The 16,314-nt window shown below is 36.0% G+C and overlaps 3 protein-coding genes across 4 annotated transcripts; 1 reads left to right on the forward strand and 2 right to left on the reverse strand.

The window, feature by feature from the left end:
* Positions 1 to 2,342: 2,342 nt before the first annotated feature.
* On the reverse strand, positions 2,343 to 6,042 carry LOC120338819 (adenine DNA glycosylase-like). Its single transcript, XM_039406779.2, has 4 exons — positions 5,829 to 6,042; positions 5,084 to 5,281; positions 4,037 to 4,226; positions 2,343 to 3,545 (listed from the first exon to the last, which is right to left on the reverse strand). Exons 1-4 carry the CDS (start codon positions 6,038 to 6,040, stop codon positions 2,565 to 2,567), a joined length of 1,581 nt encoding a protein of 526 aa, XP_039262713.2. The 5' UTR covers positions 6,041 to 6,042; the 3' UTR covers positions 2,343 to 2,564.
* A 22-nt stretch (positions 6,043 to 6,064) lies between these two features.
* LOC120338824 (amine sulfotransferase-like) lies at positions 6,065 to 10,196 on the reverse strand. 2 transcript variants are annotated; one of them, XM_039406785.2, is made up of 2 exons: positions 7,817 to 7,957; positions 6,065 to 7,493 (listed from the first exon to the last, which is right to left on the reverse strand). In XM_039406785.2, exons 1-2 carry the CDS (start codon positions 7,856 to 7,858, stop codon positions 7,041 to 7,043), a joined length of 495 nt encoding a protein of 164 aa, XP_039262719.1. In that variant the 5' UTR covers positions 7,859 to 7,957; the 3' UTR covers positions 6,065 to 7,040. The 2 variants fall into 2 exon arrangements, with proteins under 2 accessions (XP_039262719.1, XP_039262718.2); XM_039406784.2 differs by having other exon boundaries at positions 6,065 to 10,196.
* Positions 10,197 to 13,177: 2,981 nt separating this feature from the next.
* Positions 13,178 to 16,282, forward strand: LOC120338825 (uncharacterized). Its single transcript, XM_039406786.2, has 3 exons — positions 13,178 to 13,430; positions 15,494 to 15,652; positions 15,811 to 16,282. Exons 1-3 carry the CDS (start codon positions 13,238 to 13,240, stop codon positions 16,074 to 16,076), a joined length of 618 nt encoding a protein of 205 aa, XP_039262720.1. The 5' UTR covers positions 13,178 to 13,237; the 3' UTR covers positions 16,077 to 16,282.
* The last annotated feature ends 32 nt before the right edge of the window (positions 16,283 to 16,314 follow it).

Raw genomic sequence — 16,314 nt, forward strand, 5'->3', positions numbered from 1 at the left:
CCAGGGCTCCGCGAGAGAAACCCAGGGGCTCCGCGAGCTATTCGATTACTTTTCAAAATACTGACCAATTTTGTAATTGTTCAAAGAAGCAATAACAGCTTTGATAAAATCTAACACTAATATAGCCTCGAAATATGGCAAAGAGACGGAGTTAAAAAATGACATTATCTGTAAGCAGCCAGGATTCTTAAGAGGGAGGTGGTTCAATTTCCGCGCAACATTCGCGATTAAAAAACGGATGAGGAGATTTCTGTTGCGTAAAATATTCAATCCATGACCGATGCGAGCATTTAAAGTGTCTCGTCGTTATAATGTACTTGTGCTCATCTTTACTCAACTTTGATTCGAGATTACTATTAGGATTACTAAAATGAAAGAATACTATTCTAATAACATAAAATATGTGATAAACTGCCAACTGTAAATAAATTGGAGTCGTATATTTGCGATCTTGGGATTTGTCAAACTTGATTTGTTCTTCCGCACTTAAGATTATTATTAAGCAAGATATCGCCGTTCAAAAATACGAACAATTGAAATTTATTTTATTGCATTCGGCTCCGTCGGTAGTTTCAGAATGAAAAAAGGTACATCGCACGCACAATTGACGATTTCGCAGTTACTACGATGAAAATTTAACATAACAGCAAATTTTGTGATTTACTATGTCTATAAAAGCGTTTTCAATCTGAGGTGAGTCTGCTGAAACCAAACATGTGATCTTCCATTTTAAGTTTTAATATTTTGGAATGCCGCTTTTTAATCAAGAAATTTGAGTTGCGGATCTACCTCTTCATTAATTATTATTTTCAGCAGTTCGTTGCCGATGACTATAAAATGGTAACATATTTTTCACATTGAACTCATAATTCCCCACGAGAACAAAAAAGCAATTAACGTCGTCCGTCATTGTGTAACAATACATTTATATATATGCCGAGGGAAATTTTTTTTTAGGGAGAATAAACACCGGCGTAAAGATTGTAGGTTCAAATACACGCCGCCATGCTGAGGAAAAAATCGGCGATTGTAACAAAATGCAATCGCGCACATTATTAGCGGCCTTTTAAGTCTTCCAAAAATGTCAAAAGATTCGAACCCGAATTTATTAGTATGTTTGTCAAGTGTCAAATTTACTGCTTTAGTATATATAATTTATGTTTGAAATTTAGATATATTTATGACTTGTATTAACTCTATTAAAAAAGGTTCAGCATTGGAATTGAGTAAAGTACTTTTAACTTGCTCAAGAATATTAATCTGAAAGTAACAATTTTAACATTTAATTTGGGGCTCCGTGAATAATAGTCCACAATTCCAAGGGCTCCGCGACACCAAAAGTTTGAGAACCCCTGGCTTAGATAACTATTCGAGAACGAAGTAAATCTGTGGAGAACTTTTATAAGATATATACTGCTACCTTTCGATATCAGTGGCTTCTTGTACCTTGGCTCGCCCGGAGTAAAAGGCGTCGTATTAAAAAAAGCCCCCTTCCCCTCTCCATTTCGGGCTAGCTATACGTTCTTGATCAGAGGTGCGATGGCAATCGTGTTCCTCACGCTGATCACTGTTCTCGCACTCATATTTAGGTTATGTCATGTTCTTCATACGAAACACCTTTCTTTAGGAAATCAAATTCGTGTATAATAGTGACAAATGCAACATGAACTCGGCAGTTGGCACATTGTGTCACGTAACGCTGGCCTATTAAGGCATCCTCCACCATGTCAAGTTCAGGCGACTGCAACAAATACATGGAAAACTATTCCCATACACGACATGAACGTCCCCCCTCCCCGCGCTAAATAAGAAACCTCTATTTTAGTGGTTCCCAATTGGGGGCCCTCGGTCACCTGAGGGGGCCACCAAGCAGTTGGAGGGGGGCCACAATGCTAGACACAAAACTAATTTTACTTTACAAGAAAACTTACCATTCTTCCTAGTTTATTGCTTGATAAGGTAATTACCTCTGGAATGATACACATGGGGCCATGAAAGAAGGTTGGGAACCACTGTCCTATTATATCTTGGTAAAAACTATATAAATTAGCGTCCATCTCTCCCATAAATATCAATTACAGAAGTTTATAACAAGTGCCTTCAGTAAAAGGTGTCATCATAAAACTGCCAGCTATGGAAACTCTTTTACATGGTAATTTGCACCATACATAACGTAGTACATCTAATCATGCTATGTCAAATAAACATAGGTCTTCTCGTTTTCAGCTGTGTATTGATTTAAAGAGTAAATTTCCCAACCAGATACTTGAGTCACTGTGGCACCAATAGGTTCTCGTACTTATCCTCATCGGCCACAATGATGGCAATAATGAAGCAAAGAATTCCAAACAATGAAAGTTTATGATCTGTTGTACAACGCTTATGCAAGAGTAAAATATATGTCTAAGACACTGCACATAATAACAGGCTTGCAACATAAGCATCAGCAACAACAACAAAGCAATATGACCCGTGACAGCGATATGCCATTATGCATATGATCATTCATGAAAAAAAGAAGTTAAACAAAATCTTCATTCTTGTTTATTAACAGTACAAAATCTTCATTCTTGTTTAATAGTAACATCTTTCTCTGTTTTAATATTGCGCAATTTGGGTTTGAAAAAAGAATCCAATTTCACTTGATTTTTGTTGTTCTTCTTTGCAATCGCAGGCTTCTGACATTTTTTGCTATTGTTCGGTTCACAAATTTTGAGAATTTTATGCATAGCAGAGGACATAGCACAACTTGCCAAATCAAATTTTAAAACCCATTTCCAATTCTCCGCGACTTGCTTTGAAATGTCTGAGTGAGTCTTGTTCTCATCTGGAGATACAATAATATGTTCCACAATATACCTCAGATGTATATGTGAAAATACATGCGTTAGTTCACCAACATGTGATCTAGACTTGATCACAAGTCCTGACAAATATTTTTCTAACATACCATCTGTGTTTTCAGATATATAATTTATTGTGTGTTTTGTTGGGTGTGTCCCTTTCTCAGAAAAGTGTTTCTTGAAACTTTTATGTGCTACTTGTTCAGCATTTAAAGTTAGGGTAGGGAATTCCCACAGTTTGGCTAAAAGTCCAGTGTCCGGCCTTTGAGTAACCAACATTTTGGATTCATTATCAACATGTTTTAATTCAACCACGCTTAATAAGGCAATGTCTTGTCTTGGCGGCTTTTTATCTGCTTTTCTAGGGTAATTCATGACCCCAAGCGCTGGAAGCCATGGCTTATCAACTGGAAATTTTAAAAAAGATATCGTACAAGATTCTATATCCTCAACATTTTTACTTTTCAACTCTTCAATCTCAACTTTTACTCGTTTTGGTGTTTTTGAGTTGTCACCATCTGCTGATGCTTTCCTTTTGTTTTTGTTGTTGTTTTTACCTAACAGTAAGTTTGATACAGAAATTGTATTTGTTTTCTTATAATTTTCAACTTCCTTATAACCTTTACAAACACTTCGTAGAGGACATCGCGAGCATACAGGATTTTTTGGCATGCAGACCAAAGCTCCCAATTCCATCATTGCCTGTCAAATTAATAAATGAAATTTCGCATGTGGCATGTAGTTATGTAAAAAAACAGTTGGATACAATTTCTGATTGAGCTGACAGAATAAGGATGACAGATGAAAAACTTCTACAGAAAATAAAGACATTTCTCACCATTTCCAGAGAGGGCGAAGAGCCAAGTCAGAATAAAAGTTTTATTAATTTTTCTTTTCAAATTTATAGCAAGTGGAAATTTAATGAACATGATTCAAAGTTCTGTAGGATACAACCTACGGGTAAATGCTTGATTAAAATATATTGGGCATTTGGATTTAAATTTTTGCAATAGCAAAATATAAGTCTATAAACAAAAAAAGTGCAGATAAAATGAGCAAGTTTATTGACTGGAGAAGTTTCAATAATATAATGTTAACTAAAAGAGCAATTTTTGATAGAGATCCACTGGTCCTATGATTGGTCAGTCATATCATATTATTTATATTTAATAAAATACCCATATTACATCTACCTGGTTAAAATCTCCAGGCTGATCAGATGGAATGCTTTTGTCGACTTGATCCCATAAATGATCAGTAACATTTTTTGAAGACACATCACCTCCAATAGTAAGAAGACGACTTATAACACGAATCACATTTCCATCCAGAACTCCAACTGATTCGTTGAAAGCTATTGAAGCGATTGCAGCAGCTGTATATCTGGTGTATTTTGATGAAAATATTTTTTTTATATTATTTTAAGTAGTTTTTACATTTAACTCCTAACAAGATTCTAGACAGTAGACATGCAGACGCGGATACCTTAGGAACTTCAATTTTAGGAAGGATCAGAACCAATTTGGCATTGCTTAAATAATTATTACAACCTGGATAAGGTGTTCCTTAAACACACACACAATTGTGATACAACCATTCCCCTTTTTAGGATCAATATCACCAACAAGAAATATGCAGTATCATAACAGGAGTGCGCAAAAACATTACTCATTATCATTGGTCTAGGTCAGGGGTTCGACAACTTTCAAGAGTCCAGTGCGACCCCAGGTCAATATATATATTTTTCATGAATCTTTAGAGCTTTTTTCACTGGACTTTTGATGCTTACGGCCCTGTTTTACAGTAAGCCATGGTACAAACTGCTAAATTTAACATGGTTTGTCAAATCTTAGATGATATGTACATCCATCCTCTATCATACCTCAGTGACCCGACCGACCCCATGACCTGTTTGCGACCCTACCTACTCATCACTCCGACCCAATTTGGGGTCGAGACCCCTGGTCTAGGTTCTTGTTTTACCTCAAAGTTAAGTAGAAAATGACTATTTTGGGGTACAAATACATTTAAAAAAAATTGAACAGTCTTTCGTCCTTTTCAGTTATTAGACATGTTTTCAAAAATGATATGAAAAACATCTATTCGATTCAAATTGAGTTAGAATTGAATTAGCACACTGTCAGTGCAAATATGAACATTCGTGTTTCCAAACAAATATCCCAACAATTTATGTTTATCGATTGAAAAGCACTCATTCATGAACCAGTTTGTTTACTCACCTACCAACTCCTGGAATAAGCTTCATCAAATTAGTCGCGTTCTCAGGTATTTGTCCATTTAAATCTTTTACAACTTTACAGGCTCCTTCATGCAATCTCCTTGCTCTTGAATAATAACCCAGGCCAGCCCACACTTGATTTACTTCCTCCATATTTGCTTTGGCCAAATCGTGAACAGTCGGCCATTTTAACATCCACCTTTCAATACAAAAAACAAACTTTGTGTTATGTGTGGAAACAAAGGATTTGTGTGAACTTGCAGTACATGTTCATTAAAAATTTAATCCAATGGGCCAGTAAGTCCTATTTTGAAATTATCATTCACCCCACCTATGCATGAAAAGCCTGTTTCCATTTGTTGTTTAATTTTAAGGTATCATACTATCATCAGCTACTGCACTGTTTGAATGGTCTATAATTGGCCAATATATATATTACAATAAGAATGAATAATATCACACAAAAACACAGTGAAATTTCCTCTCCAGTTAGGACATCCCGTATTAGTACATACATCATTTAATATCTACATTATAACAAATGGAATTCATGACTACCATCTATTCTACCCCAATTGGAATTGAAACTGACTTTACAAGAGTGAAGTATGTACTCATAAAAATCTGATTTAGTTTAAATGTTTCGAAGATTTCTTTATAGTCTGACATACTGTTGCATTCATTAAGTTGATTTTTTGGCTTTATTTAGAAAGCGATTCTCTCAAATTGCAATCTAAGTTGCTCACTTCTTATAGTAATCAATCACTGTGGTCACTCTGGTTTGTTGGAGCATGATCTCAGAAACCCAAACAGCATAAGCATGTTGTTGTTTATTATCAGTCAATGCTGCTCTTCTCCAGGGCAGGTCGCGTTTGTTTTGTCTATACCAATCCAAAAGCTCATTTTGTATCAATGAAATATTTTCTTCATCAAATGTGTGAGGATTATTGCTTTTCATATTACCGGTACTAACTAATGTAGACTTGAAAGATTACATAATTCAATTAATAAAGTGCAGCGATTTTCGTTTACAGTCATCACAGATAGTACTGAATGTATAATCAAAATATCTTCATGCTTGTACAGCGCCTTGCTCTGAGCAGACGGCATATATATAGGTGGTTGCATGTACAAAACCTTGCTCGAGTGAAAGGCATGGATAAGCGTCATATAAATCATAAAATACTATGTCAAATGAAGTTAATGAGAAGATTTCAAAACACTTTTACGCAGGCGTTGCATATAAGGAAAAAATAGTTGACAAAGTAGCAGCTAAACAGTTATTATTTACTAGTATTGTTTAAATAAAAATGCAAAAAAAATGTTTCGGGTTGAAGTCCCTAAACTCAAAGTTACCAAGCCACAGCTAATGAAAGGCTCAAGTCAAGTCAATTACTGAGCTGAGTCTTGTCTGCGGTAATTTAATACGAGTCCAAGTCACTTTATCCGGATACCCAGAGACACAACACAACAAGTTTTTGATAAATGGTGAATAGAGTCAAAATTGACTCTAGTCTCTAACATTCCCAAAACTGCAAAGAAATAAGATGAGGAATTATTATCATTTATTACATAATATGAACACCTTTATCAATAAACAATAAAATATATGACGGTCAACGAGGATTAATATTGAGAAAATTTTAACAATTCAATTGCATGAGAATACAAATGCAGTGATAATAAAGATTATATGCATAATTTTACAGTGAGTTAAACATAATTATGTGGTCACGACAGTGTTGATAGAAGCACACATACATGCAATAATGTACCAGTAAAAAATTGGGTACCGTACATGGATTGCACAATAAAAAATAATCAGAAGAATGATATTGAATTTAACAATAATATAAAATCCAATAATAGATAAATTGAAAAAATAGACTTGGCTGTGAGCAGTTTTTAAAAGTAATTTCTTGAGTTGCCTCGAACCAAGCTACTGGTACTTAGTATAATTAAATTACATACTGAAACTCAATATCAACATCTTTCATAGCAATTTTAAGATGATCATCCATTATTTCAGATTGGGAAACAGTGAAATGATTCTTCCAATCACCAACATCGCCTTTACGATAAAACATTTTTTCTTCACCTTCATTAGATTTCCTCATATAGGTGATTGAACAGCGTTTAACGATTTCAGCAATTTCTGTTTCATTTCTTTCAACTTCTAAAAAATCACAGATTGACTTGACAACAACATGGAAATCCTTTTTCATGTCTTCATATGAGAGGAATTTCACACAATTTTCATTCTTGTGTTTCAGCCAACTTTTGATATGATAGGGGTACCATTCACCTTCAGGAACATGCGTCCACATTTCCCCATTTATCAACTGTTTGTAGAATTTATCGAAATTGTCTGTTCGAAGATGAGCAAGCTCCGGAGGTGATGGATATGACGACTTGAAATGAAAATATGATGTTACCATATCTTTTGGGTTTCGATATAAATAAATGACTCTTGCATCATTTTTGACAATTTTCTCGAAATTAACCAACTCTTCCGGTAAGTGGGTGGTAAATATACGAGGACGAGTAAAGTGATCCATGACTTCAAACTTGGCTTTTGGCCCATGATCTAAATAAATGGGTTTAGAAAGAAATCCTCCACTCTTTGGACTAAGAAAATTCAACCAATTCGAATCTCTGATAAAATAAATCTGCTTTATAACTTCATACATCCAGTGTGTTCCACATTTAGGATAAGTCACAATAAAGACATCACCTTTACGTGGTTCCCAATTTCTGTATGCATATTTTGCTGCATCCATAGAAAAAGCCGCAATTCCACGAATATTCTTCCATGTTTGTGGTTTGAGTTTCCAATTATTCATAAACTGATTGACTTCATCAATTTTTGTTTTGATATCATCAGGAAAGGAATCCATCCTGAAGATTTATCATGACACAGGACTGGACGCCAAAAAAGTTTTTGTGATATATTATTATTACTGTATTATATTACTACAATAAATCAAATTCCCACTGCAGAATAATTTTAAGTTCTTCTCGTTACTGCGTTATGTAACTGATGCAATAAAATGTTGTATAAATGTGAAAAACAGAAAGTTAAACAAAGTTCCCCCAAAAATTGAAATTTGAACATGATTGGCCTTGGGGTCTCAAAACCATTTTGGGTATTGATTGATACTCTCAACCTCTTTTCAATCAAAAAGAAAAAGAAATGGAAAAAAAAAACATGATCAGTATTCTAACAAAATACTTGAATAAAACGTAATAATGTATATTTCACAAAATTTGTTAAACTGACCCAAATTCGAACAAGATCCTCCTTTCAAAAAATATATTGGGTATGAATGGATGGTTTCAACGTCTTCCCAATCAAATAAATTGGAAAAACTCAACCAGTCTTCTAACAAAATACTTTTTTACAATGTAATAATGTGAATTTAACAAAATTCAGAAGAATCATTAAATTGACCCAAAATTTGAACAAGATGAAAAAACTCAATCAGTTTTCTAGCAAAATACTTTTAACTGCAGAATCCTTGTTTTGTCTTACCTGAAAGTAAATCGGATAATCATAATTTAAACTAAATTTGGTATTAAATTTAGAAGCTCATACATTTGCCCACTAGCCTACTGTCAGTTGCTATAGAGGCGAGTATCGGGGGATGAGTCTGTTTATAACTTAGAATGCAATTCTCTCACTAACAACATAATCCTATTGATTCTAGAATTCATGCTGATAAGAAAACAATATTTTTAAGTGAAGTGAATCAAGCTTGAGAAAATTATGGAAGAGATTTCAGAAATAAAAATTTCAAAAAGGCGAAATCTCGATTGACATCTGTGCTTTCAGATATACATAAAGCTAAGGGAAATTCCATTCGTATGTAAAAGTAATATTGATATATATATGCCAATTTTCATCACTTCCAGGTGATTTAGCTAATTTGTTGCTGGAAGCAAAATTTAATTGACAAGAATTGCAGTCTAAATCCTGATTATGGGATGGTTTGTTCGACATATGCCAGCGGTTTTCATCTTTCTTGCATATCCGTTATAGCCTAGTCCGTTCTCAATTCTTTATTTCGTTGCACACGTATGGTTTATCACTTCTTTGGTATCTTTCTTCACACAAATGCATCGAGCACACCTCAATTCACAACAACTGAATTTGTAATTGCCGGAGATTCCAATAACAATCACATACAGACATCTGGACATAGGCTAGTTAGTGAGATAAAAGAATATTTGGATGAAACAAAGAAGCATAAAATATATTATGTGTTTTCTTTTTGTGGAATTTTGCTGTTTTCAACTCATATTGTGAGTCCTTGGTGTGTTAATTCACCTTCAAGTTCTTAAGTCTGTAAGTTGTAGACTAGTTAATTCCAGGGGGTTATATTGAGCAATGACCCTCCGTACGCGTCCTGCTATACGCTATATTATATAAAGGTTTTTTGAATGAACATAAATGCAATTTAATCTCATGAAATGCAGAACTGCAACGGCGCCATTTCGATAAAGCTGAGAGCGAGGTGATGTCTCGCCGCTTGTCAGATAGTTCGCCTCTCGGCTGCAAATTTTGCAGGCAAACTCACAACAAAAGCATGTCCAATGATGGGAATGGATGTTTTTCTGACCTTTATTCCCAGAGAGAGAGAGAGAGAGATTCATTATTCTTCAACCAGAAAAGCAAGCATTGCAGCAATAATAAAAATATACAACAACATACGCAGTAGAGGCAGAGAAACTCTTCTTTAGCGGGTGTTCAATCAAAATACTCCGTTTCCCGGTTTCTGACTTATTCTGTGCAACAATAGACCATACACTTCTACGGTATTTATAATTCAAGAAATCAGCAAATTTTTCGATATACATATTTTGTTCGACGCGATAACAAACGTTGTGTACTCCGAATGTTCAGTAATGCAATTATCATTTCAGAATTTTTAGCTTGCTTTACAGCATTACACGTTAAAACTGTTTAGGTAAATTTTCAGTTCGCCAAATGGTATCCCCTAAAATAGAAAAATGTATTTCCCAGGGAATTTTGCCCCGTTCGGAAATCTCTAGTCTAATGTATCCGAGCTCACATCTATGATAGCCGTTATCTCCAATGTGCATACCATCGATGGTGTTATATCTACGATATAATACCTCTATCAGTATTTTAAGTGAGGATTGGGACAACAATCTTTTGGAAGATTGCCATGGGTATTTTAACACCGAAACATGTGAATAATTACACCCTTTTACAGTTTAATGACGAAAATGCAAGATGCAAATGTAGCGGGTACATTAGGATAGTTACTGTGTATTTTAATATTTTCACCACGTATTGTTAAGTGCATGTTATTTGCCTGAAACAAGGTCGTTGCTCTCATTCATTTCCCATATATATGATATATTTTATCTTGCTCAGTGTTGCTTGTCTTTATCGTTTTTTGTTAGTTAGAAATTTGGTTTCATCACCTATACTTGCTTTAAGGTTTTAAAATGATTTCGTTATTTGGATCAATTCGATAGTGCAACTTTACAATATAAAAACATTTGGCATTCAAGACATTATGTGCTTAATTGACCTCTGAAGGAGTCTAGATTGGAGTTACACTCTGTTAACGTGTGTTCAATAACACGGGAGTGTAGACACGCAGATAGGGCCATAGCCCCCTGTACAAGTATCGTATCGCGATGTAACTGATCGAAGTTTTGGAATTTAGATGTCCTTCTCGCGATTCGGTTCACAGATGCAAATATACGTGGGTGCAAATGCACATGGGTGCAAATTTCCGCGGGGTCAATGTAGGCCTATATGCGAATGCTTAAACTTATGGGTGGAAATGTACGGGTGCAAATGTGCTGTCACCATATTTTGCACTCGCTTTTCAAATCTTACCTCATTGCTGTAAATAGTGGCTAATGCTAATCAAATATTAACGCGAACAGTCACAGTGTTGTATTTGAAAGAACAAGGGCATCAAACATTTCTTTGGTATTTTATATTACATATCAATCAAAATGGTTAATCTATATTGTACAATGGCGTTGAAACGTGGCAAGACAAAAAACAAGGTCACAAACACGGAATATTCGCCTACCGACATTATAAATGGAATCAACGTTGTCGATCATTTCTATTATAAAATCATAACACATGGTATGTATCAATCAAAATGCTCAATCCACCTTGTACAATACTGGTGTTGAACAGCAATAAGGCAATGAAACAATGGCAGCGAAAAACCAGGAGATTCGCCTATCGACGAAAGTAAAGGAATATTCTGTGCTTTACTTTCTCGTGTGGGCGAATGTTTCGTCAGCTTTACAAGATGCCAGAAATCCAAAATCAAGGCAAGATGCCATCGATGCCACGAAGAAAACATTAGCGCTCACACTTGGAACACTGTAAGTGTAGCAGGTAAAATAGATTTAAGCATTTTAGAGGATGCATCTTAATAGCTTGTTTTAACGCACTGCATATTCCAATATTCTTCAGTTAAAAAAGAACTTGTCCCGTGGACATTTTAGCTATGTATTAGACTCATATGAAGCGTAAATGCCCGCTTTCTGTAAGAGCCAAACACTTCCAGCAGTGACTTGTTGACGAAACTATAATTGAATCGAGTCGTGGTGCCAAACTTAGTTCTACAGTATGAATACTGCTATTAAGCATGATTCGAGTTGAAATAATCAATTTCGTTATAGGATTATATAGAAACTCACCTTTGACGGGTCTGCGTTATTAAGCAAATAGCCAGGTTACTCATTAACGGAAATGCGTACCTAGTTTGCAGTCATTCTTTTATACAAACATTAGTTTAGGGGGAGACTGTTAGAGATGGTTATGTAATCTCCGTTATGGTGAGCCAGGCTCGCTGATAAATTGTTTTATTCATTTTAAATATAAATGTTTTAGGGTGTACGAAACCACCAGGCGCTTGGCATCGTTTTTTAAGCTTCGAGAGCTGATTTTAATTAGAAATTAGTAACCAGCGAGTTTTTTACCATATAAAGATTGGAGGTGTCATTTTGAAATAATTTTTATTCTGTCTACTAGACTTAGAGCAGGGGTCACCAACCTTTTCGAAGCCGAGGGCTACTTTTAGGGTACAGATTAAGCTGCGGGCTACCAGTTCAATGTACACTTCTAAAAAAATCAGTTGCTCGATTAAGCTTCAATTATTGATATAATTACTGGTATTTAGGGAAGTATACACACAAATAAACTTTAGGATTCTTCAGGAAATCAAACGATTATCACAACGTTGTAAATAAATTTCTATCAATAACACTTGTATTTCAAAACTGAGTGTTAAATTGATTTTCATAGGAAACAACAATGTACTTGAATTATTTACAAACACTCTGCACAAGTCTAAGATAAAATGGACTTAACAGTTGTACTATCAAATGTTGCATAGTATTATACTCCGACGTGTAACTTGACACTGTAACTCTGACCGAGTCTTGCAGATTTTCATCAGTGAGGCGTGTTCCATGTTTGTTCCTGGTGGAGTGTGTCGCGGCGCTATGGCCCATCGTGTTAGGCGTTAGGTTTGCAGGTTAGAATCCCATGATCGACATCGAATGGTAACCGGCGAAAAGCCGTGGTTTGTCACATGGTTAAGCCGTCCTATCGGCTATCACGAAGGCTGTTTTTATGTTGGTATAAATATATCCACCTACCATTCATCGTGAAAATGATGGATTTTTCTTTGAAATCAATAATTGTATTATTAATGCTCCGCTAACCAACGGCCAAGAAAAAGCGCTGCTTCGTGGAAAGTGATCTCAGTGTGATGTCATAATTGGAAGAGTGTTAATTGACCCGTCACATTACTGGGGTCAAATAAAAATAAGGTTGATGGTTACAATAATCAATATAGTGTTATTCTCTGTTCCATATAATTGTGATTTATACTAAAATAGCAGGACAAAATTTAATTGATGTAGCTTACTTATAAAAGCAGCTATTAAGCTTAGTTTGGAACAAACCTGCGGGCGACTCATATGGTCTTCGCGGGCGACTTGGTGCCCGCGGGCAACGCGTTGGTGACCCCTGACTTAGAGTCTACTCTAGACAAAGAACATTCAGAGTCAATATGCAATTCATAAATCTACTTTCTTGTACATTTTAGTAATTATTCGACTACTTAGCAATACATTACACAGAAGTATGTCAGCCGCAGAAAAGCCGTCTTTTGCTTATAAATGGGCCTTAGCATGCTCACTATTAGCTTTGGTATTTTCTATCATAGCGATTGCCACGCCTGAATGGACTGTGGATGGAAATAAAACCATTGGGCTGTGGGTGATATCAGATAATGGCGAACAATATACCTGGACGAATCAAGGAGAGTATTTCGAACGTACGTACGTTAATCAACTAATTGTGCTTTCGATAGTTTTTTTCCTACTATTACTTCGTAACTTGACAAATAGCGATGGTAACGTTTAACGCATGCAAACCAATTGAACTAAGCAAGAAGTTCGCGGTAGTAATTGAGCCCATTCGTAGATGGTTCCATTACATTTGAACGCACGTACATTTGAATCCATGACAATTGCACCTGTATGCTATTGCACCTGTGGAATTTTTTTTGTTTCACGGATAGTTAAACCCATACTAACCCTAACCCATGGGTTTTAGCACCCGCATATAGATTGAACCCGTGGATATACGCCTGGGTTCAAATGTACATGGGTTCAAATGTACGGTCACCTTCGTCGATACGAGGACAGTGCTCGAATACTTTATGGGCAGAATAGCCAGTGTTTTTCAACCGGGGTGCCGTGGCACACCGGTGTGCCGTAAAATATTGTCAGGGGTGCCGTGGGAACTCAATATAGCATTCAGAATTCGGAGATTCCACGCAATGACTGTACACGGTTTTTATTCACAATTTGATACGTAAATAAAACAGCCGCAATAGAAAAGTAAATTCAAGGAGGTCAACTATCGTCTTCATAAATATCCGCATTCCGGCGTCAGAAATGATAATCTTTTTAGCTTAAAATTGGGACAGTTGATTTACAAACGGTGAAAAGAAAGATCTAACCCGACCCAAAAGATAAAAATAGAATTTAAATCACGAATTCGTTGAAATTATTCGATTCGATGAAAATATTTTCCCACCCTTGCGATCTGTAATCACGCTAGTAATCTGGTAAATGTGTAGTAGTCCAAACACTGATGCAATGAAACTTAACAAAACCTCCATAAATTTAGTAAATTGCACTACTTCATGAAAGCGTGGTGGAATTGACGACTATTTCATATCTCGAACACAAAAACGGTTATCTTTTTCAGATAGTTTCAGCGGTATGAAAAGTCGAATAAGCGTTTCGACTTAATAAATGCTATCTATGATCTTTACCATCAAATATGCTCGGGTCATGCACGAAATTCATAACGTGAAAAGATACGTCCAGCGGTGAAAATTGTTTATAACAACTTTAAGCATATTTAGTGTTTTAGCGATAATACTTAATTGTTGTAATGAAATACAGTTTGTTTGCCTCTTGCATTTATCTCGCAAGTGCCGAAAAATTTCACTATAGAATGAATTTGGCAATGAAAGAAACATATTGAATTGTAACAAAAATGAATTAGGTGGTGAAAAAGTGGAAATACACGTGATAATAATAAGGGCGCAACGTGGAACGGGGGAAGGCGATCAAAACCGAAGCGCGTGATCGGCGGTGCGTTTGAAGACCACGTAATAAATACCCGTGCGGCCGCGCAACTTTTACAATAAGGTGAGGTGCTCCAAAGACGCTCTAGTTACTAGTATCTAGTTTACATTAATGTGAGAAAACAGTTGTAATGTCGGTAACTATTAACCATTTGTTCGCGTTCGACTATTGCGCTCTTTATGAGTAGAAATGTTCGAGTTTTGTGCTAGGTGTGCCGTGATATAAAAAAGGTTGGTGACCACTGGAATAGACTATCTATGTTGAACTACCAACTATCGTTCTGGAGGGTTTTTGTTATCAAAAAACCCGCCCTTGTGATTTAAACATTAGACGACCCCAGCAAAAGGATAACGGTCCGCCGTAGATATTTAGGGATTCGAAAGTCTGATTCATGAAATAAGCGTAATGTTAATGTAGCTTATATAGTGGCATACAATCGCGTAACGTTATGTTACGTTCTTGAATTGTTATAGATCTATATGTTTAGCATGGTTTGGGAAATGCGGGGACGGGCCTGTTGGTAGTGATACGACAGAGATCCCGTTGTTTGAATTTCGAATCCCATCGCTACCCGCTCGGTCACAAAAATACACTTTGTTAAGCGTTAATGAGCTTGCATGAGTTACACGCATGTGTTTGTATAGCGAGAGGGGGGATTTGATTTAGGCCCTAAGCGAAATATAATGTGTAACTGTTGCACTTATATGAACATATATATCATTACATTTGTATACAGCTTTCTTTTATACGGACTTCATGCAAGCGTGCCGTGGATTGATGATGAGCGGAGTCATGGTGGCAGGACTAGGCTGTCTTTATCACATCTTCGTGTTATTCAAAAATAAGATCAATATGACATCGGGCAATATTCTGCTGACGTATTATTTGCTGGCTTGTAAGTGGGTTTCCTTAGTTTAACAATCGAAGTGTTTTTAGTAGCGATCGGCCAATCAAATAATTTATTATTGTTATTGTCGTCGAATACGTAGAATCTTGAATTGAATGCAATTCGCTTACATCCATACGAAAAATCTTGCCTTTACTCTTTTATAGCTTTTCTTCTCCTGATCACTGCTGCCGTTTATAGCTCAATGATCCCCCAGCCCGTGTGTATCGATGGTTCTACAACATGTACGGAACTGAATGAGATAGAAAAGTATATGTACAGAGGAGGTTATGGATACTCGTTGTGGTTCTGTTGGATCAGTGGAGGTCTGTTCATGCTACCAGCGGCATTGACTTACGAAGGAGGAAAGCAACGTAGAAAAGAAAAAATGCGTGATGAGGCTAGGCAGCAACATAGCACGGAGGCGATGTAACGAGCCAACAAAGCGGGACGCTGTACACGTTTATACATGCAATACATTTCTGATTTAGTTCAAAAATAATTTCTTAATTTTGGTTTATATTATTGTTGCTGGCTATGTTCTTATATATACGAGTGCGACATAGCTCCCTCGTTGATTTGTTACTGACACATTAAATGTTAATTTTGCTTTATAATACAATGATAAAATTTATATAACATTTGTTGCTTGTATCCGGAGCATACACAGA

The sequence above is a fragment of the Styela clava genome, chromosome 9 (assembly GCF_964204865.1).
Source record: "Styela clava chromosome 9, kaStyClav1.hap1.2, whole genome shotgun sequence".
Lineage (NCBI taxonomy): Eukaryota > Metazoa > Chordata > Ascidiacea > Stolidobranchia > Styelidae > Styela > Styela clava.